This window comes from Nanorana parkeri, unplaced genomic scaffold (genome assembly GCF_000935625.1).
Source record: "Nanorana parkeri isolate BGI_ZX_2015 unplaced genomic scaffold, ASM93562v1 scaffold2478, whole genome shotgun sequence".
In the NCBI taxonomy this organism is placed as follows: domain Eukaryota; kingdom Metazoa; phylum Chordata; class Amphibia; order Anura; family Dicroglossidae; genus Nanorana; species Nanorana parkeri.
This window is the reverse complement of record NW_017308746.1, coordinates 106,239-127,731: the sequence shown is the minus strand read 5'-3', so window position 1 is coordinate 127,731 and position 21,493 is coordinate 106,239. Positions and strand designations below refer to the sequence as shown.

The following is a 21,493-nucleotide window of genomic DNA, read 5'->3' as shown; positions in this document are numbered from 1 at the left end:
GGTCTCTAGTGACTGGATAGGCTGCATTCTCAGTGATGTCACCGGTCTCTAGTGACTGGATAGGCTGCATTCTCAGTGATGTCACCGGTCTCTAGTGACTGGATAGGCTGCATTCTCAGTGCTTTCACTGGTCCCTAGTGAAGGGATAGGCTACGTTCTCAGTGATGTCACTGGTCTCTAGTGAATGGATAGGCTACGTTCTCAGTAATGTCACTGGTCTCGAGTGACTGAATAGGCTGCATTCTCAGTGATGTCACTGGTCTCGAGTGACTGGATAGGCTGCATTGTCAGTGATGTCACCGGTCTCTAGTGAATGGATAGGTTGCATTCTCCGTGATGTCACCGATCTCTAGTGAATGTTTTTGTATTCTCGGTAGCTGCTTTCACATCTGTAAATGTGCGAGAGATGAACAGCTGCTCCTATGGACACAATCTGCTGCCTGCCGGCCGGTTTTCTTGTTCGGGAGCGACTCTGAATACAACCTTGGGCTTTGCCTTAGATAAAACCTTACTCTTTTATCTTCGCTGCGGAGTCCACACTTTGCAGGTTACGCAGTCAGTTGGGTCACGTTTGCTTATGCTAACTTGTAATGATTGTCACATTTATCCCAAATTCTGATTGTCTCTTGAAAGGAAGCGCAGAGCATTGAGTGCTCTATCTGCTCTATGAAATGGAGTTGATCCCCAGGGTAAGATTTCAATCCGTGGAGTCTGCTACAAACACATTGTTTGCAGATGGTATCCAGGTTTTGTATGCTGAAGTGAGCCATTGTGTGCATATGATCAGTCAACGAACTGTAAGGGTATTCAAGGTACATTCTCACTGCAAAACACTGGTGAAATAATAGAGGCAAGATGTGCTTGGAGCACCCATCAGGCAGTATCTCCTCCTTCTAAAGATGACCACACATTTTGTACAATCTCTTCTTGATTTGCCAACAACTATGTAGTGCAGGGACCATTGCATACTGATTGAAGGGATTCTTTAAGTAGGTTTGCGCACTACATGGTTTTTGAAACTCGCAAGACCAGCTTTTCTCAACTAGGGTTCCTCCAGTCATTCTTCCCACTGACCACCAGTGTAAGGAGCATTCTTCCCAATGGCCATCAATGTAAGGGGGTATTCTTCCTAATGACCACCAATGTAGGTAGCACTCTTTCCAATAGCTGGGGATGCCATTCTTCATGCCACCGGCTCCCTTGTAATCTGACCTCTGTGTAGAGTTCTAGGAAATGCAATGACTGAATTTTGGCAACCTAGGTAATAACAGTTCTAGGAAATCCAGCTGACAAAATGAATTAAGTTACTGAGGTTGCTATGAAAAGAAATTAGATGGAAAATCAATCCACACTGCGGTTGTAAATAGTTCCTTTTAATAATGTTTTACTACAGAATGCTGTTACAACCTGTATCTGTGTTTAATTACCTTAGTAAAGCTCTGTATGTGTGAAAAGATTTCCGATGCAGCAGCATCTGCCTGCTTTCAGACACCCTTTCTAACTGGAATAGTGCCGTGCAGAGGGAGAGGAATTAAGGAAGTGGCAAAACTTTTATTAACCCTTGCAGTGGGCTATCATTTTCGTCTAGGTGCTAAAATAAAAAGGTTCTACTCGACTGAACCTCAGCTCTGGCTGGCTGCCACAGCCTTTCCTCCAACCTGCCTCAATGCTATGTTCAAATAGTGGTATGTCCCTCACGTCCTTAAGGCTGGGTTCACACTTCAGCGTATTGGAAACTCGCGTTTGCACCGCGATTTGCGGTAAAAGAAACGTGCTTCAAACGCAAGTTTCCGAGGGGGTATCCGGCTGATAACAGCGGGATACGGGTGTTAATACGCCCCAAAGAAGCTCATGTACTTCTTTGGGCGTATGACGTTTTACCACTCGATCGAACGGGCGGTAAAACGCGCAGGTGAGAACCATGCCCATAGGCAAACATGGGTTTTCACCTGTTTGCGCGTTTTTACCGAGCGTAGGAACGCGCGGTAAAACGCTCAGGTGTGAACGGGGCCTTACACTGTATTGGACGTGATGACTCTGGGACCTTACACTGCTGCAGCGGAGGGGTAGCCAGGCTGGAAGGACCAGTCTAAGAGCAAGCCGGCTCTCCTTTTATTTTAGCACCTATATAAGTAGCTATCCCCACACTGCAAGGGTTCATAAAAGATTTGCCCAGTGTTCATCTTTAAAGAGGGAGCAGTCACTTCTCTGACTTATTTACTTGTGTTACTTGAACTATTGTTTTTTCTGGAGATAAGGAGTCTGGAAAACATGAGAAAGGTGACAAGAGCACCACCTGCTGGCTGGATATAAACATACAAAACACTCCTATGTAACACTTCATATGTATCTGGCTATAAACCATTTATTTTTAAACATTTTTAGTGCTGACCATAATAAAGAAAATCTATACAATATCGCTATACATTCACTATACAGTCGCTGTCCTGTCTGTGGCCATCGATCAGAATGCATATACGCAACAGTTCAGTGCATTGCATGTGCTGGAAATGAATGAGTAAGTGAAAATGGTGTCTGTGGACTTTTGAAGAGCAGAAATCCTTGGTTAGGAGATAAGCATTTAATCTTTGTACATAGGTAAACCTTGTGAAACCTGCTAGGGAAGGGGGCCCGGTATAGAGTGTGTGCGTGCCGTGTTCATGGCTACTGATTGCACAGCAACGTTGACTGCAGTCAGTGTGTCCACATCCATTAGTGGGAACGGTGAAAAAGATGACACCGGCCTTTTAAATCACATAATATGGAGGTGATACAGAGCAGAGTATTAGTGTTAAAGGGGAAGAAAGCCTGAAAAAGGAAAACTAAAGCAGACACCACATCAAAGGACCGGCAAGCTGTATTATATTTTTTGATTCATAGGTTTAGATGCACTTTTCATATAGTAACAAACAATGTAACAAATGGAAGTACAATGTACTGAACATTCTGTACGACTGAATTATTAAAACTGACGCGTCTCTGTTTTTGCGTGCAGGTGCAGCCGGTGTGTTGGTTGGACATCCGTTTGACACAGTAAAGGTGGGTTCATGTCTATGATTATTTTTTTAATTGGTTGGAAAAAGAAAATAGAAGGTTGCTATGACAGGAAAAAGGAAGGAGACTTGCATACCGACCCCGGTGATATCATTGCAGTGTGCATGGCATTGTTGCACCTGCAACATGTTTGGGGGGGGGGGCATGGGGTGGAGCTTTGTAGATGGAGGTGGAGTTTTACACCACCACAGCTCATAAATGCATTAAATGTGCAACCTTGAAATCTAAGGTAAGCATCTGTAGGAAGGTGGGGGAAAAAAATCACTCCATGGTTTCTACTATATCTCTTCCTTACTGGTGCTTTTAGGCAGGGAGAGTGCAATGCCATAGAAATGGGTGATTCCCACCCCATCCCCATAGTAGGGTTGCCACCTTTTCTTCAAGCGCAACCCAAACACTAGCGAAACGCGGAATTATTTTTTGGGAGAATGAGGCGTGGCGTATTCATATGTAAAAGGCACCACCCATTAATATGTAAATATCACAGTTGAGACTATTTTCAGTGAGGGGCCAGTAGCCCCTATCTTAATTTTGGTTGCTCCTGTCTGCCTGCATCTTGTGCCCGGGTTCCTGGTGCCATGAAACCCGGACACAGCTTTCAAAACCCGACTGTCCGGGTGAATCCTGGACAGGTGGCAACCCTACCCCATAGATCGATGCCATAGAAATGGGTGGTTCCCAAGTCCACCACCCCCATAGATTGATGCCATAGAAATTGGTGGTTCCCAAGTCCACCACCCCATAGATTGATGCCATAGAAATGGGTGGTTCCCATCGACTGTCCGGGTAAATCGTGGATACCTAGCACCCCCACCCCATAGATTGATGCCATAGAAATGGGTGGTTCCCAAGTCCACCACCCCCATAGATTGATGCCATAGAAATGGGTGATTCCCAACCCCACCCCCATAGATCGATGCCATAGAAATGGGTGGTTCCAAGCCCACCCGTCATTGATCGAAGCCAAAGAAATGGGTGATCCCCAAGCACACCTGTCATAACTCGACGCCATAGAAACGGGTAATTCCCAACCCCGCCCATAGATCAACGCCATAGAAATGTGTGATTCCCAAATCCATCCCCCATTTATCACTGGCAAATTATTATTAGTATCAGGAGTGCTAGTGAAAGGCAAGTTGGAAGTGGTGCACCAGACCCAGAACCATAACCAGTCTCTGTTAGGGCCACAATACACCCCCCTACCCCAAAAGAAAGGGGTCACCCAAACTGAGAATTCCCATACAGTTGAAACAAAATGAGCCCCAAAATATTTATAAATAATCCACAAGTGACAGCCAACACGTTTGCCAAACATCCCCCTTCGCCAGGGCTTTAGTAATGTGTCAAGAGAGTCTAATGGACTCAAAAGCAAAACAACTGGATAAAGAATTCTGTGTTTGTTAAAAAGAAACAGAAGAGATACAATGTCAGCGTTTTAGGAGTGAAGGGAAAATGGACAGATGGCTCCAAGGGTAGATGGTCATCCTAAAAACTGAGCTGTTATATGATCATTGGTGCCACTGCATTCATTCTTCGTAGTTTTATAACGTCCTTTTTATTGTATGCAGTCTTTTGACCATTGATAGAAGGAGAGAGCAGAGAGTCCATGTGCAGGACTAACCTTTTGTCGGTGGTCATGCTTTGTTTGTGCAGACACACACAGCTTACTAGCACACACAAGGGTCCCTGCAAGGGAAAGGAGCCACGCTAAACAAGGATATAATGGCCAGCTTGTTCTGCAGGAAACTGACACTTCAAGGAGCAGCATCCATTGCAAGTGATTCATCATTTTGAAATGGCTTAAAACCTTTTGACTTTAATATCACTTGAAGCATTCTAGTGTTCCGGTATTGGCAAGCTGGATCGCACCCTGGCAGAGAGATCCCCACCAGCACTGCCAGTGCAAAGCCGACCTTCCCCTGGTGGGTTTTTCATAATGTGAACTAACGTTCTTACTGCAAACAAGCTGTCCGAGGCCGATCTATCTTCACCGATCGCCTGGAGGTTCCAAATCTCCCGGCTCTTTAATAAGTAAAGGGCTCAGAGAGACACCACGTCAGCCTCTCAGCTGATTATCACCTACCCGAAGAATGACTGAGAGCTGCGGGGTTTTTCCATGATGTAGGAGTATGCAGGAGCTTCAGTATCAGGTGTTGCATGATCAGTTCAGTCATACACAGTCATTGTAAGGTGAACCTGTCCTCAAAAGGGGCCGTGGGCACAATAAATGACATACACTATATTGCCAAAAGCATTGGGACGCCCCTCCAAATCATTGGATTCAGGTGCTCCGTGACATTTCCTGGCTACTAAATATTCCGCGGTCACCTGTTACTGGTATTATAACAAAGTGGAAGCGACTGGGAACAACAGCAACTGAGCCAGGAAGTGGTAGGCCACGTAAAATGACAGAGCGGGGTCAGCGCATGCTGAAGCGCACAGTGCGCAGAAGTCGCCAACTGTCTGCAGAGTCAATAGCTACAGACCTCCAAACTTCGTGTGGCCTTCAGATTGGCACAACAACAGTGCGTAGAGAGCTTCATGGAATGGGTTTCCATGGCCGAGCAGCTGCACCCAAGCCTTACATCACCAAGTGCAATGCAAAGCGTGGGATGCCGTGGTGTAAAGCACGCCGCCACTGGACTCTGGAGAAGTGGAGACGTGTTCTCTGGAGTGACCAATAACTCTTCTCTGTCTGGCAATCCGATGGACGTGTCTGGGTTTGGCGGTAGCCAGGAGAACTGTACTTGCCTGACTGCATTGTGCCAAGTGTAAAGTATGGGGGGGGGGGTTGGGCTTGGCCCCTTAGTTCCAGTGAAGGGAACTCTTAAGACATCAGCACACCAAGACATTTTGGACAATGTCATGCTCCCACGCTTCCTGTTCCAACATGGCTGCGCACCAGTGCACAAAGCAAGGTCCATAAAGACATGGATGGGGGAGTTTGTGGTGGAGGAACTTGACTGGCCAGCACAGAGTCCTGACCTCAACCCCATAGAACACCTTTGGGATGAATTAGAGCGGAGACTGCGAGCCCGGCCTTCTCCTCCAACATCAGTACCTGACCTCACAAATGGTCCAACATTCCCATAGACACACTCCTAAACCTTGTGGACGCCTTCCCAGAAGAGTTGAAGCTGTTATAGTGGCAAAGGGTGGAGCCAACCCAATACTGAACCCTGCGGACTAAGTCTGGGATGCCATGAAAGTTTATGTGCGTGTAAAGGCGTCCCAATACTTTTGGTAATATAGTGTATGTGATGCAAATAGAAAACGAGACGCTGGATCTAATGATCTGTTAGTCTTGCACAGTTGTATCGGCTCCTCTCCTGGACTGAAATGTCTTCCTCTGATATCACTGCACACTGGGAGCTCCTCACAATGTGCATTAGAAGCTGCAGCAAGTCAGATAGAGCCCGTCTCATTTCCTGGCTGGAGGAAGTCCAGCATCATCTAACGCTTTCCTCCCCAGCCTGACTGTCATTGGCCCGCCGCTTTCATTCATTGGATTTCAGCTACGGGGGCACAGCTTTACACGTGGGCATTTCCTGGGGTGGTTTGCATGCAAATACAGCTGGTCTAGGAACGCCCACTTCTGCAGACTGACACCCTCCCATCAAGGCATTTTTTTTATATTTGCATAACCCCTCCCAAGGGCCAGCCCACTGCTTGTATCGGGGCTCTTGAAAAGAGTACTGAGGCAGGGCACTGTGATGTTTTCAGGAAGCTATGTACAGCACCCTGTCAGCCCCTACCACCAGCCATGATCTGTCGGCATTGAACAGAGACCCGGTGATGACATCACTCGGTCTAAAATAAGGTATGTCATGAAAACGGAAAGATTTTTTTAATGTCCTTAGCATGCTGATGAGAGGTGAAGGAGGAGCCAGCGAAGCCAAAATATAAGCAGATTAATCTTCAGCTTTAAGGATGAATTGCTCCACAGTGCCCACAGCTGCTCAGCCCCATGAGAGCTCCTTCTATAGCTCATTGAATTCCTGTCAGGAATTTCTATTGAATGCCGACAGCCTGGCCACAGGTCCACTTTAAACAATGCTCGGAGCTTTCCCTACTGATCCCAGGTATCTGTGCTGTGTGTCCAGTAGGAAGCAGAACAATGCGGAGCCGGGACACAAAGCTTTGTTCTTCGGAATGTTGCTCTGCAGCTGTTCCGAGGAGATAAAACAGAACAATGTGTCACAATGTTTCCTCAAGCCATTTCCGCTGCTTCGAGCCCCCGGCCACCGATTGGCTGACACAGCCGCAGCGATGACTCTGCTCTGCATGCTTCCCATCACTGACGTCTGCATGTGCGGCTTTAATAATATTCTGTCGGCCTTCATAAACTTTCACAACCTCTAATCGCTACAAAGCTGAACACTGTGTACAAGGCGGCTGCAGGGAGGCTCATGGCATTGTTGTCAGACAGGTCTGGACACCCCTGAGCGAGCTGGGACATGTACTTCTTCAACAACCAAGAGAGGGCGGACCCTCAGTGTAGATGTGACCTGTATGGGAGCACAGCTGTGGGAAAGAATCACTCCGGGAAACAAACAAAAAATCCTTTTAAACCCCAATGTTTTGTAAGGGTCCCCACACACCTTACGATTATCGTACGATAATCGCGAGGTAGCCGTGCGACCTCTACTACTGTAAGGTCGCACGACTTTAAACTTACGGACATGTTCGAAAACCCGCCGAGCATCGTACGATGTTTGGCGGGTTTGTGGCATGTCCGTACGATAACAGCCGCACGGGCCGGTGTGCGTTCGGCATTGCGGTCATCGGAAGCCCGCCTCTCAGGGGGTGTGGCTAGCGATCATCGCAAGTACGATCTGCCTATGCAACATAGGCAGATCGTACGTTTTTTAAGTACCTTAGAACCATCGCAAGACAGAAGTCTTGCGATGGTTGTAAGGTGTGTGCCCAGCCTTAAGCTTTGAATAGGGTAGGTAAGGGTTAAAACCTCGGTCAGGTGCTGTGTCTCCATTACAATTATTTTCTCTCACTTTTTGCATTCTGACATGTGTCACCTGGACAGGAAGTGAAAGAAAATGGTGACACAGACAACCATTTAAAGCTGGCCATACACCTTACAATTATCTGCAGATTTTCTGTGGTCAGTTGGAAAAAGTGCAACAGATTGGCCCAGGTGGAGATTCCTCCATCCACACAGTTTAGGCCCCATTCACACTGAGCGACATGAAAATTGCGCGTTTTTGTGCGATATTGAGCGACTTGTCTCGTGAAATCGTGCAACTTTTTCCTATTGGGCTGTATGCAATCAGGAGCAATATCGCTCGAAATCGCTCGAAAAAAGGGTCATGTAGGAGCGACAAGATACCAGCGACGAGCTACAAGCGATATTGAGCGACGAGATGTGAACAGCTCCATTGAAATGGATTGGAGAAGCTACATAGAGCGATATCGTGTGGAAATATGAGCGATATCGCTGCGATAAATCGCTTAGTGTGAATGGGGCCTTAGCGTGGATGGAGGAATCTGTTGCACCTTTTCCATCTGACCATAGAAAGTCTGCAGATAATTGTAACGTGTATGGGCACCTTTTGTTGAATGGAGCTGAGGTTTCAGTTTTATAATCTAATGTCACGGGCAAAGTCAGATGCTTAGGCCAGTTTTCGCAAAAGCAGATTAATTTATTAATAATAATAATACTGTATTTGCTGGCGTATAAGGTGACTTTTTATACTTAAAAACATCCCTGAAAATCGGGGGTCGTCTTATACGCGGGGTATACAATGTATAACTTTTAGTTCGTTTGGGCCAAGGTGGCCCAAAACGAACATCCCTAATCTGTCAGCCCGCTGGATGTGCGGTAATACTGTTTGTACGGTAGCTTCGGCTACATACAGTATACCGAGCTGAGCCAATCACGGAGAGCGATGTACACAACCTCTGCCAATCCGAGCAGACTTTGTATTCATTAATAGAATACATCGCTCGCCGTGATGCCTTCCATGTTGTCATCAGCGCAGATGTGCAGACACGTGTCTTTCTACTTTGTACTTTTGATCTGCAAACAGCTGAATGTAAACAAAGCAATGTTTACCTCTGTCCGGGTCTGTCATGTCCGCTCTCAAAGCACAGGTATTGCCAAAGTCACTCGTTGTCCCCGGGTATATTAAAACGGTGAATGAGTTTTGAATGTTCTCCATCCAGCCCCATATGAGGTCTAAGTTGTTGCAGTGCCTCATTGAAAAGGAAGTTGTTCTGTGACATCACTAGAGGGGCGGGGCTGTGTGATGTGCGCCAGTACCCAGGATTCTTATTCTGATCAGTCGTTCTCGTGATTCAGACAATTTGTTTTCTATCCAAATCCTGCCGCCTTCACCTTCGTAACATCTCAAAAATACGCCCCTTCCTCATCAATGACACCGCAAAACTACTCATCCACTCCCTTGTTATCTCTCGTCTTGACTTTTGTAACTCCCTCCTCATTGGCCTTCCACTACACAGGATATCCCCCCTTCAGTCTATCATGAATGCAGCTGCCAAACTCATTCACCTTACCAACCGCTCAGTGTCTGCATCCCCCCCTGCCAATCCCTGCACTGGCTTCCTATAGCCCAAAGGATAAAATTCAAAATATTAACAGTCACCTATAACGCCATCCACAACTCTGCCCCCGGCTATATCTCAGACCTTGTCTCAAAGTATCACCCGAACCGTCCCCTCCGCTCATCCTGCTTTCCAGCTCCCTTGTCCACTGCTCCCATACTCGCCTCCAGGACTTCTCTAGAGTCTCTCCCATCCTCTGGAACTCCTTACCCCAACCTGTCCGTCTATCTCCCACCTTGACTGCCTCTTAGGCGTTCCCTAAAGACTCATCTCTTCAGGGAAGCCTATCCCACCGCAACCTAACCACTGAACCTTCACATTCTCACATAATTCATTCCCACAGCTACCTCATGTATCATTTCCCCCTCCTCTTTTAGATTGTAAGCCCTCAGGGGCAGGGCCCTCCTTACCATCTTGTCTTGAATTGTATTCTAACTGTAATGTCTTCCTTATATTGTAAAGCGCTGCGCAAACTGTTGGCGCTATATAAATACTATGTAATAATAGTGAAAATCTCTTTGTCACTTTTATTGGTTTGTCTCGTATATTTCCATTCTTAAATCTTCGGCAAGAAATGTTGTCTTCATTCTCCGTGTGTTTTGTGGTGATGAATAAATCCTGAGTATATCCGAGATCTGTACCCCCTCCATGCAGCTAGAAGCCCTCTAATGACTCTTTATATTTTCTTCTAGGTGCGTCTACAGGTTCAGAGTGTGAAGAAGCCTCTTTATCGTGGAACTATTCACTGCTTCCAGTCCATCATCAAACAGGAATCTGTAAGTAGAACGCAGCTCAAGTTCTGTATCTCTGACCAATAATGACACTGAGAATGCGGCCTATCCATTCACTAGAGACCGGTGACATCACTGAGAATGCAGCCTATCCATTCACTAGAGACCAGTGACATCACTGAGAATGCAGCCTATCCATTCACTAGAGACCAGTGACATCACTGAGAATGCAGCCTATCCATTCACTAGAGACCAGTGACATCACTGAGAATGCAGCCTATCCATTCACTAGAGACCAGTGACATCACTGAGAATGCAGCCTATCCATTCACTAGAGACCAGTGACATCACTGAGAATGCAGCCTATCCATTCACTAGAGACCAGTGACATCACTGAGAATGCAGCCTATCCATTCACTAGAGACCAGTGACATCACTGAGAATGCAGCCTATCCATTCACTAGAGACCAGTGACATCACTGAGAATGCAGCCTATCCATTCACTAGAGACCAGTGACATCACTGAGAATGCAGCCTATCCATTCACTAGAGACCAGTGACATCACTGAGAATGCAGCCTATCCATTCACTAGAGACCAGTGACATCACTGAGAATGCAGCCTATCCATTCACTAGAGACCAGTGACATCACTGAGAATGCAGCCTATCCATTCACTAGAGACCAGTGACATCACTGAGAATGCAGCCTATCCATTCACTAGAGACCAGTGACATCACTGAGAATGCAGCCTATCCATTCACTAGAGACCAGTGACATCACTGAGAATGCAGCCTATCCATTCACTAGAGACCAGTGACATCACTGAGAATGCAGCCTATCCATTCACTAGAGACCAGTGACATCACTGAGAATGCAGCCTATCCATTCACTAGAGACCAGTGACATCACTGAGAATGCAGCCTATCCATTCACTAGAGACCAGTGACATCACTGAGAATGCAGCCTATCCATTCACTAGAGACCAGTGACATCACTGAGAATGCAGCCTATCCATTCACTAGAGACCAGTGACATCACTGAGAATGCAGCCTATCCATTCACTAGAGACCAGTGACATCACTGAGAATGCAGCCTATCCATTCACTAGAGACCAGTGACATCACTGAGAATGCAGCCTATCCATTCACTAGAGACCAGTGACATCACTGAGAATGCAGCCTATCCATTCACTAGAGACCAGTGACATCACTGAGAATGCAGCCTATCCATTCACTAGAGACCAGTGACATCACTGAGAATGCAGCCTATCCAATCACTAGAGACCGGTGACATCACTGCGCTCACCTATCCATTCACTACAGAAATTGATCACACTCACAAATTTAAAGGATACTTAAAACTGAAGTGAGGGCTTATTGGGGCATTAGCTAGGTACCAATAGGGCTCCTAATGATGTTTGCCCCACGAGTGGCTGCTGCCTATATCATGAAAAATGAGAGATAACAAGTTCTGTGATTGGACAAGGGACGTATGATGGTCAGGATCTCCCCTTGTCCAATCACAGAACGCCTTGTGTTCTTTCGATAGTATACATGAATGGAGGAGCTGCAGAGAGAGACTCCCTGTGATTCTGGAACTTTAGGGGTGACGTCACTGGCGGAGGTTGCATGTAACGAAACATTTTTACCAAATAGTTAAACCAAAAAAATTCATATCGTTAATTGTTTGTTCTTTTTGGTTTTCTTTAGGCATGGGGACTGTACAAAGGGGTCGGCTCGCCCATGATGGGGCTAACGTTTATCAACGCTCTTGTGTTTGGCGTTCAGGCGAACACCATCCGATACCTCAGCAATGACACACCGTTGAACCAGTTCTTGGCCGGTGCCGCGGCCGGAGCCATCCAGTGCGTCATCTGTTGTCCCATGGAGCTGGCGAAAACCCGACTGCAGCTGCAAGGCACCGGGGAGTACAAGTCCAAATCCAAAAACTACAAGAATTCTCTAGACTGCCTCGTGAAGATCCACCGGAAAGAGGGCTTGAAGGGCATCAACCGAGGGATGGTGACCACCTTTCTCAGGGAGACCCCCAGCTTTGGGTTTTACTTCCTGACCTACGACTATCTCACCAGGTACCTCGGCTGCGAGATCAACGACCGATACATCATCCCCAAGCTGATGTTCGCCGGGGGCATGTCGGGCATCGCGTCTTGGCTGTCGACCTACCCCATCGACGTCATCAAATCTCGACTTCAAGCCGACGGCATCGGCGGCGTGAACCAATATAATGGCATCTTGGACTGCGTCAGGCAGAGCTATCAAAGCGAAGGCATGAGGGTCTTCGCGAGGGGTTTGACGTCCACCTTGCTGAGAGCCTTCCCCGTCAACGCTGCTACATTTGCCACCGTCACTCTGTTCCTCATGTATATGAGATCGGAGAACGCCATCGGCGAGTGCGAGGCTGGGCCGGCGTTACAGCAGCCGACCAGCATGTAGACTTCCCAGCCGGCGCATATGAACATGTATCCCAGTAGACTTATTTTTATATGTGAGTTGTATAAATATTCTGTACATAGACGATATGTATAATTTGGGGTTTATACGCATTTTAGGCAGGCTTTTATCTCAAGTCTACAATAGAGCGTGGCCTTATTGGAACATACTGACCCACTGTTGGCAGTAACTTGGCGCTACGATCCCGGAGATCCCATCGGCATCTACTCCATGAATGTGAAATCAGAAGATCTCTTTTTTCGAGATTATGAATATTTGGGAGAGGCCATGGCACAAGAGTCGGAACGGTGGCTTAGAATGTTTAGCCATTGGTGGATGATTGGGTGGTAGGTGGATAACTGGTTAAGGGCGATGCTTTAAGGCCCATTTACGCTATCCAGTGCATTCAGGGTTCGGTTCCATGCCACGTGTTCCGGTGCAGGTGATTGCACTGTGGGTGGGAGGCGTGTCTGTGTTGCCATTGAAATGAATGGTACCACCCCGCCCCAGATCGTGCCCTGAACGCACTGCATAGTGTGAGCGGGCCCTTTAAAGTCCAACTTCAGGCAGATACAAGGCACACGTCGGTGTAACTCTATTCTTTAATAAATAATTTCATTAGGGATCACCGATACTGGTATCTGTATTGGTGCCGATACCGAGTATTTGGGCAAGTACTTGCCCAAATGCTCCGAGGGCTAGCCCGATACCTGCGCTTCCAGTATCAGGAAGCCGTGCAGCGAGTCATTACATGCTGTCCGGCTTACCGGCCAATCAGGAAGCCAGCCTCCGTGTAATGACTCGCCGCATAGCTTCCTGATTGGTCAAGAAGCTGGCCAATAATGAAGCCGGACGACAAGTCATTGCCCAGCCTCCTGGTTGGCTGGAAAGCCGGCTTCATGCTCCCTCGTCACCTGCCGATGGCTTCCCGCCCAATCAGGTGGAGCATGGGGACGGCTTCCCTGCTAATCGGGAAGCTGGGTGGCTTCCTTAATGGGACTTCCGGTATCCGTATTCGGTATCGGTGAGTACCGAAACAAAAAATAAAAAACAGTGTCGGTGCATCCCTACATTTCATGCATGCGGTATACGTGCCTGCATTGGACCTGGTATCGGTACCCGTACAGCAGAGCTCAAAGTGGGAGAGGGAGAATCGGCACATCTGTGCTGCAGTGCTTGTGTGCTATCGAGGGACATGTTGCTAAGAGGAGAGAGATGAGCTCATCAATCCGCTGCGTCTCCCTTTTATTGTCCAATCACAGGCTGGGGAGGGACAAGACCTGTAAGTGTTACTTAACTGCAGCAAGGAAAAATCAGGTCTCCTGCCCCACCAGACAGGGCTGTGTATATCTCAGGACCGGATGGACAAATACAAACCCTTTGGTAGGTAATAACGGGATTTATGGTTGTATTTAGCTGCCTGGAGTTCATCTTCAGAGCACCACGTGCTTCTGATGGATCTGCAGAGGAGACTTTGATCATATACCCGTGGCATGTATAGTCATATATGGGATACTGCCTGATAATAGGGAGAGCACACCTCCTGGGTTGAATAGTGGGCAGTGGATTACCTAGTGCAGGGGCAGGCGACCTCGCCACGATAGCTGTTGTACAACTACAAGTCCCATGAGGCATGGCAAGACTCCCGACAGCCACGGGCATGACTCCCAGAGGCATGGCGGGAATTGTAGTTTCAGCATAGCAGGAGGGCCGGAGTTGCCTACCTCTGACCTGCTGCATTGGCAGGTAAATTTAGAACTCCAGCCGAAGCTTTTTGGAAGAGCGGAGTGAGGGTCGGGGGTTCTGGTCCTGGCGCGGAGGGGCCCCCTTCCACCTCTGATCCTTCATGTAAAAGCAGCAGCAGGACTTGGTCTCACTCCGCTCTATTGTAGGACTTAGTCTCACTCCGCAATGAAATACTCCATTCTGGAACTGGTGATCCAAATCTCTGCACTGGGGTTCCCAGCTCCGCCCACCTGATGTGACCTGTAGGTGTGACTCTTATTTGCTGCTGAACTCTTGAAGTGTACCTTGTATCAGATGTATTGTTTCATGTTGAAGATGTTTGTATATATGCAAGTATTACACTGCTAGGTATTTATTATTTCTTCCCCCCCCCCCCCCATTCATCTGCCTTTCTCTCCAAAAGGACAGAGCCATCTTTGTTCAGGCTTCATCCCGGGTCACTATCTACTTCCTTAACTTTGATGCTGGCTCAGGGATGACAATCATGGTGCCTCTTACTTTGTGACTTGCAAAGTTACATTGTTGCAGACTGATCACTGGATGGAGGAGAGACTGAGGAAATGCTTACTCCTGTCTGCAGCAGACTGATCGCTGGGGGGGGGGAGGCTGAGGAAATGCTTCTTCCTGTCTGCAGCAGACTGATCAATGGGGGAGGGGAGACTGAGGAAATGCTTCCTCCTGCCTGCAGCAGACTGATTACTGGGGGAGGGGAGACTAAGGAAATGCTTCCTCCAGCCTGCAGCACACTGATGACATCATCTCGGTCTAGGCATACTCCTTAGACTGGAGCCCAAGAATGGCTTTTAGGATGAATTATACGGTTGTATATTATGACATGTTGGGTTTGTTCATGCAAAGGTACCTAAAAGCCGACTATTGTGTGTCAAACAGAATGTATAGGATGCCTTTGTTTGGATTTGTAATCCCGGTGTCAAAGGGGTGGAGCTAAGAACTCCAGGTAGGAGGAGCTCCGAGTTGTATTAAAGTGTTATTGAACACACCGGTGTCCACTTATAACCAAATTATTCCTTTTGCTGGATTTTGATATTTTGCAGTTACATTTATTATTACAGAAAACAAAGTTGTCAGCCGACCGCGCTTCCTAAACACAAATCCTTATTACTTGTGTGATGAACCCCCAATTTCCAGAGGATACTATCCCCTATTAAGTAGGGGTGCAGCCATACTGGTTTTTCAGGATCGAGTACCAATATTTTTTTGACTCTCTGATACCGAATACGGATACCGGATGTCCCGATTAGCCGGGAAGCCTTCTCCATGCTCCCTCCCCACCAGGTGAGGAGGAAGCATGGAGCTGGCTTTCTGGCCAATCAGGAAGCCGAGGGGCAGGTAATGACTCGCCACCTGGCTTTTTGATTGGCCAGCTGCCCGACCGATCCGTAAGCTGGGTGGCGAGTCATTACATGCCACCCGGATTCCTAATTGGCCAGGAAGCCGGATCCATGCTTTCTAATCACCGAGTGACGAGGGAGCATGGAGCCGGCTTCCCGGCCAATTAGGAAGCCGGGCACGTTGTAATGACTCGCCACCTGGCTTCCTGAACCGGATGTTCCGGTATCGGGATAGGCATCCAGAGAATTTGGGCGAGAACGAGTACTCGCCCAAATACTCGTTATCGGCACCCATACCGTTACTAGTGTCGGTGCATCCCTACTTTTTAAATGTTGGCATGCAGTATCTCATTTTAACCCGTAGGTGGTGATGTTGCAGATTTCCCAAATGAATCATATTCCCTACCTGGTTCTGGCTGCTATTAAACGTAGGGGGTCTATTTATAGACGATTCACAGAGCCATGCGCCCTGCTAATGTCTGAATGTTTGTTCTGTGCAAATGGAGGCAAAATCTGTAAGCTCTCACGGGCAGGGCCCCCCCCTTACCATCTTGTCTTGATTTGCATTGTAACTGTAGTGTTCTTATATTGTAATATATAAATCCTGTATAATACTATAAACAAATGTTCTTAGTTACATTTTCTTTTCAGGTTCCATGTAATGTAATACCACATTATGGCCACTAGATGGAGCTGAGGAGTATTCATTTTGTATGCTCATCAGCTCCATCTAATGGCCATAAAGCGGTAGTAGATTACATTACACCTGAAAAGAAAATAGACTAAAGAATGTTTATTTTTTTGCCTCTATCTGCACAAAACAAATGATCACAGAGAGTCGCAGGGCGAATGGCTCTGCGAATTGTCTATAAACAGACACCCTTAGTAATGATTACATGTCGCATGCTGTGCTGCCCAGTTTCCTTTATCAAAACTCCATTCCACTGTTACCTGTACAGCAGGTATGCCGCATAGATTTAATTCAGGTTGCTTTCAGATAAGGACGCAATGATCGATAGGTCACTATATATACATATATTTTATTTTACATTTTGGTTTGTTCTATAAACTTTTTTTGTTCTGTTTTGTGAACATGTGAATGCGGCTTTCGGAGACCGTTTTAAAGCTTTTCATGTCAAATATTTATTTTTTATATACAATGTTTTATTCCATTCGGTTGCGGTTACACGATATTTACTGTACACGTTTTAAGTTATGAAACTCGGGTCTTAAGTTGTTGGAATGTATATTTTAAAAAAACAAACACTTTTTGAGATATCCTGATGGATGTAATGCAGCAAAAAGGTTGGAGTTATGATTCAATTCTGCAGACTGCAATTGCTGGCTGACGAGGATGGAGGCGGGGATTTTACAAGACTATGAAAGAAATGTGGGCGAGAATGGGTTAAAACAGACGCAGGCAGGGGTCACATGAAGGGCCACGGTGTGTCACCTATGCATGGGGCCAAATATACTTCTCAGGAGCCTGTAGGCAGAGAAATATGAAGCACCGGATGGGCTCTGTAGGGTCTCAGGTGGGCTGTGCGGGGTCTGGTTGGTCTTGAGGGTGCCGGCGGCTTTATTATAAGAAGGAAGAGAATATATGCGGCTGGTGCTGTAAACAGGCGCCGTGGTTCACAGGAAGGCTGCCAAGGCCCCCTGCTTGCTGGGCACCTCGACCGCCTTCCTGTGAACAGTGGCGCCTGTTTACAGCGCCGGCTTCAGTTTAAACATTTTTTAAAGCGCCCGTATCTGCTTTTTACTATTGAGGAATTCTCACAAGTACTTGTGAAAATTCCCCGAAACCCCTCCGTTCTTAAAATGTTCTCTTGTGCCTCCTAACTGGGTTCAGTGTACAAATACCAACTTGGACCTCTGGAATGACCCTCATAATACAAGATGTTGTGTGCACACAGTACACATACACAAAGGGTATTGTGTGTCGGGCTGAGTTATGCCCAATATCTGGGTTCCTTGGGCACCCTGGAGGTCTCTTTAAGAGTTATTCGCTATGTCTGTTTTGTAAGCTTGATGGGATGACAGCTTTAAAGAGACACTGTCACTTCAGTGCCCATTCAGGGCAAAGTGACAAAGCCAGTGCAAGCCCCCAAACCACCACCACCGATCCTCACCAGCGCTCCCCCATCAAAATACCCGGTGTTGGCATGCAGAGGGAGCAGTGACACCACCCCTCTATCATGGGCCAATGGAGGGATCAGTATCATAGGTTGGCAGAATAAAATGGCCAAAGTGACAGGGACACTTTAAATCCATGTTTGTCAGCTACTTATAGAGTGATGGAAAATCTACTTAAATGCTGATTCGGCGGAGGAGTACATTACTTGCGTGAACATTCGATTCGCTGGTCCTATTAGTTAGCTGGTAAAAAGCGGTCCAATGGATGACCTATAGGCCTCCTATAGTGGAAGCATGGGCTCCATCCCTGTGAGTGACCTCTGTTCTCCAGGCAGGATCCCACATTTAATGCCACACTGTAATATGGGGCAAGTATTTCCACACACCGCCCCCCCCAATTCACATTGGATCCCAATTAGGGTGGTAATGTCACACCGGGGGAAAGAAGAAAAAAAGCACTTAGCACTTACCATATTTGATGCGTCATTTTAAGCCTGTCAGTGCCTTGCCTTGCCTTCTGCTGTCTTTTTTTTCCTGCTGACTTGCAGGGACACATGAAGCCCTGCTGTAGCCACCTTTTATGTACGCACTCCTAACCAGGACTATTTAAAACTCTATGAGAAGGCGCAAGGATAATGGCTTATCTAGACACGATGAGGGTGGTTGTGTGACCTGCTTGTAAAGCGTACAGTGCACGCTCCCTGATCCAACCTCGGGTGAAGTGGCACTGAGCTATCTGGAGCCAGCAATTGTAACGATTACTAAGTGTAAGTGCTTGTGCACATAATATAAGGAAAAAAACATAACTGGAAATGTTTTCATTGGTGGATCCCACTAGCCAAAAGTTAAAACAAAAAAGGAATTTCATAAACTTGAATTGGATGAGATGATTGTTTGAACACAGCGCCACCTAGTGTCTGGATTTAGGTACTACACCTTAACACTAAAATGCTACACCTTGCACTATTTGACTGATTATTGTCTTTCTCTTTCTATCCTCAATGAATTTGTTCTATTTAAAAAAAAAAAATGTAGTTTCCTCTGCATTGGAGAGGAGCAATATGTATTAAACTGTATTGTTCCATCACACTGTCATAATTTAAGAAGGGATTCCTATTTTTTTTTATCACATTATTATTAGTTACATGTCTTTCTACAACTGGAACTGCTGCTGGTGAGAAATGTTATGTTGGTGGATCTTCAGTCTGTAAGAACATTTACAACCCGTGGAATAAGATTATTGTATGTTGAAGTAGATATGAGAAAATAAAGCTTTTTGATTTTTTTTTTTCCTTTTTAAAAAAAGTGACATTCAGAGACTGTTTTCTGAGACACAAACCCGCACGCATGCTTGGGGTGGGGTGTCTTTTCATACTGGTGCTCGCAGAATGGGAGAAGATGAGGGTGCGAGTCATTGGTTTTAGATTGTATACACATTTTCTATTTTATGGCTGGGCATTGGTGAGGAAGAGGCTTACTGTGCAGTCTAAAGGTGCCCGTACACCTGCCGATTATCGTACGATAGTTGTGGGTGATCCCGCGATCGTACAATAATCGGCAGGTGTATGGGCAGCGTGCGACCTCTTCTACTGTAAGGTTGCACAACATTCGTCCTCCGAGCACGCTTGAAAACCTGCCGAAAATCGTACGATTTTCGGCGGGTTAGTGGTGTGCTCGGGAGATGCAAGCGCACACTGCCCGCTCAGCACCGCAATCATCGGAAGCCCTCTCCTCAGCGGGGAATGGCTTGCGATGATCGCAAGTACGATCTGCCTGTCCAAGATGGGCAGATCGTCCGAAATTTTGATTACCTTACAACCATCGCACAACGAAAGTCGTGCGATGGTTGCAAGGTGTATGGCCAGCTTCATAGTCAGTCTGGGCTGAGGGAAGTTAATGCAACGCGGCTGATCCACATCCATTTTCATTTTTTTGATTAATCGGATAAAAAAAATGAAATAAATACCTTAATTTCAAATAAAATACACAAATGCTGCGTTACAAACATAAAGTTTACTTCAGAATAAAACGGCATGCACAATTTCTTGCAATTGCACCGCATTGGAACACACAGCATTTCAGTACCGAGCGTTCCAGTGCGGGCAATCACACTGTGGGTGGGAGGCGTGTTTGAATGGCACTGCAACGCACCTCCTGCAGCAGAATGTCAGGCCGAAACCAAAAATGTCTTTTATCCCACCTTTTCATCATATTTTGTTTTTTGTAAATGTATTGTAAGCACATGACGCTTGAATAGCTTCATCCGAGGAATGACAACTGCCAGCAGCAAGATTATGCAGACGGCAGCTGAATGTAAATACAGCAGGTAGTGGGCGGGGTACAATAGCCAGCCTGCTATTGGCCATTTCAAATTGCAATAGCCAATAGTGCGCTGGCTATCACACCCGCCCACTGCTTGCTGTGCCCTCCTCCCAGTGTGCAGGAGAAAGCTAGGGGATCCAACCAACTAATCGATGATGAGAACAGTTGACAACTATTCTCATTATCGATTAAAAATCCCCTGTGTACTCACTGTTCTGCTGATCTGCCACCTTCTAGGAGAGGGAGAGAGGGCTGTGGAGTATAGAAAGTTACAGGAACGGGCTGAAAAATGCTGGATTATAATGGATATGGGTGTCTGATTGATCGATCGTTTGTGAAAGTGCTGTTATCTAGTGAACAAGCGCCACCTAGTGATCGCTCCCAGTACTGCAATGTATTGCTAATGGTTTAGCGTACAATATACTGTTATGGTATAGTATGAGGTATAGTATAGGGGTATAGTGGGGGTATAGTATGGGAGATAGTCTAGGGGTATAGTGGGGAGATAGTATGGGGTATAGTGGGGAGATAGTATGGGGGTATAGTATTGGGATATGGCATTAGTTAAACCTATTTTTATAGTAACTAAAGCAACCAGAAACAACATTTATCCGGAATCTACCAATCCCCGTGGATGCCGGATAACGGGGAGTTTACTGTACCTGCACTTCTGAGTATGATGGAGCATGTGACAGTGCTGGACCAAATGCTGGGGAATCCATAGCCCTGTGTAAGCTGCAACCCCAGCAACTACTAACCTACACAGGACTTCTCTACCGATAGTAGAAAAGACAGGCAAGTATGGGCAATGCACAGGTTCACTTTAAACTTTCCCATCAAAGTGTATGCGAGGGCAATATTCAATAAAATTAAAGCACATCTCTGCAATACAGGAACATCTACCGATGTTTTCTCCCATTATAAATGCTGCAAGGACAGAAAAATACTTAATCCTGCTAGAAATCCAGTGACATCCCGACTTCCTGTAATGGGCTGACAACGCTGCCTCTGCTGCTGAAGTAGTAGAAACCTAGTGATGATGTTACATAGGAGTGATGAAAGCTGTTTCTCATTACAGAACAGGGAAGGGAGGGGGGGGGGGGAGGGAGCTTGGAGCGGGGA

General features: G+C 46.6%; 1 protein-coding gene across 1 annotated transcript in view; it reads left to right on the top strand.

The window, feature by feature from the left end:
- SLC25A29 (solute carrier family 25 member 29) overlaps positions 1-13,145 on the top strand; it is a 27,260-nt gene extending 14,115 nt beyond the window's left edge. The window contains exons 2-4 of the mRNA XM_018573664.1: positions 2,996-3,039; positions 10,326-10,409; positions 12,075-13,145. Coding sequence (XP_018429166.1) covers positions 2,996-3,039; positions 10,326-10,409; positions 12,075-12,818 — 872 coding nt within the window. The 3' untranslated portion in view covers positions 12,819-13,145. The remainder of the gene's footprint in view (positions 1-2,995; positions 3,040-10,325; positions 10,410-12,074) is intronic.
- The last annotated feature ends 8,348 nt before the right edge of the window (positions 13,146-21,493 follow it).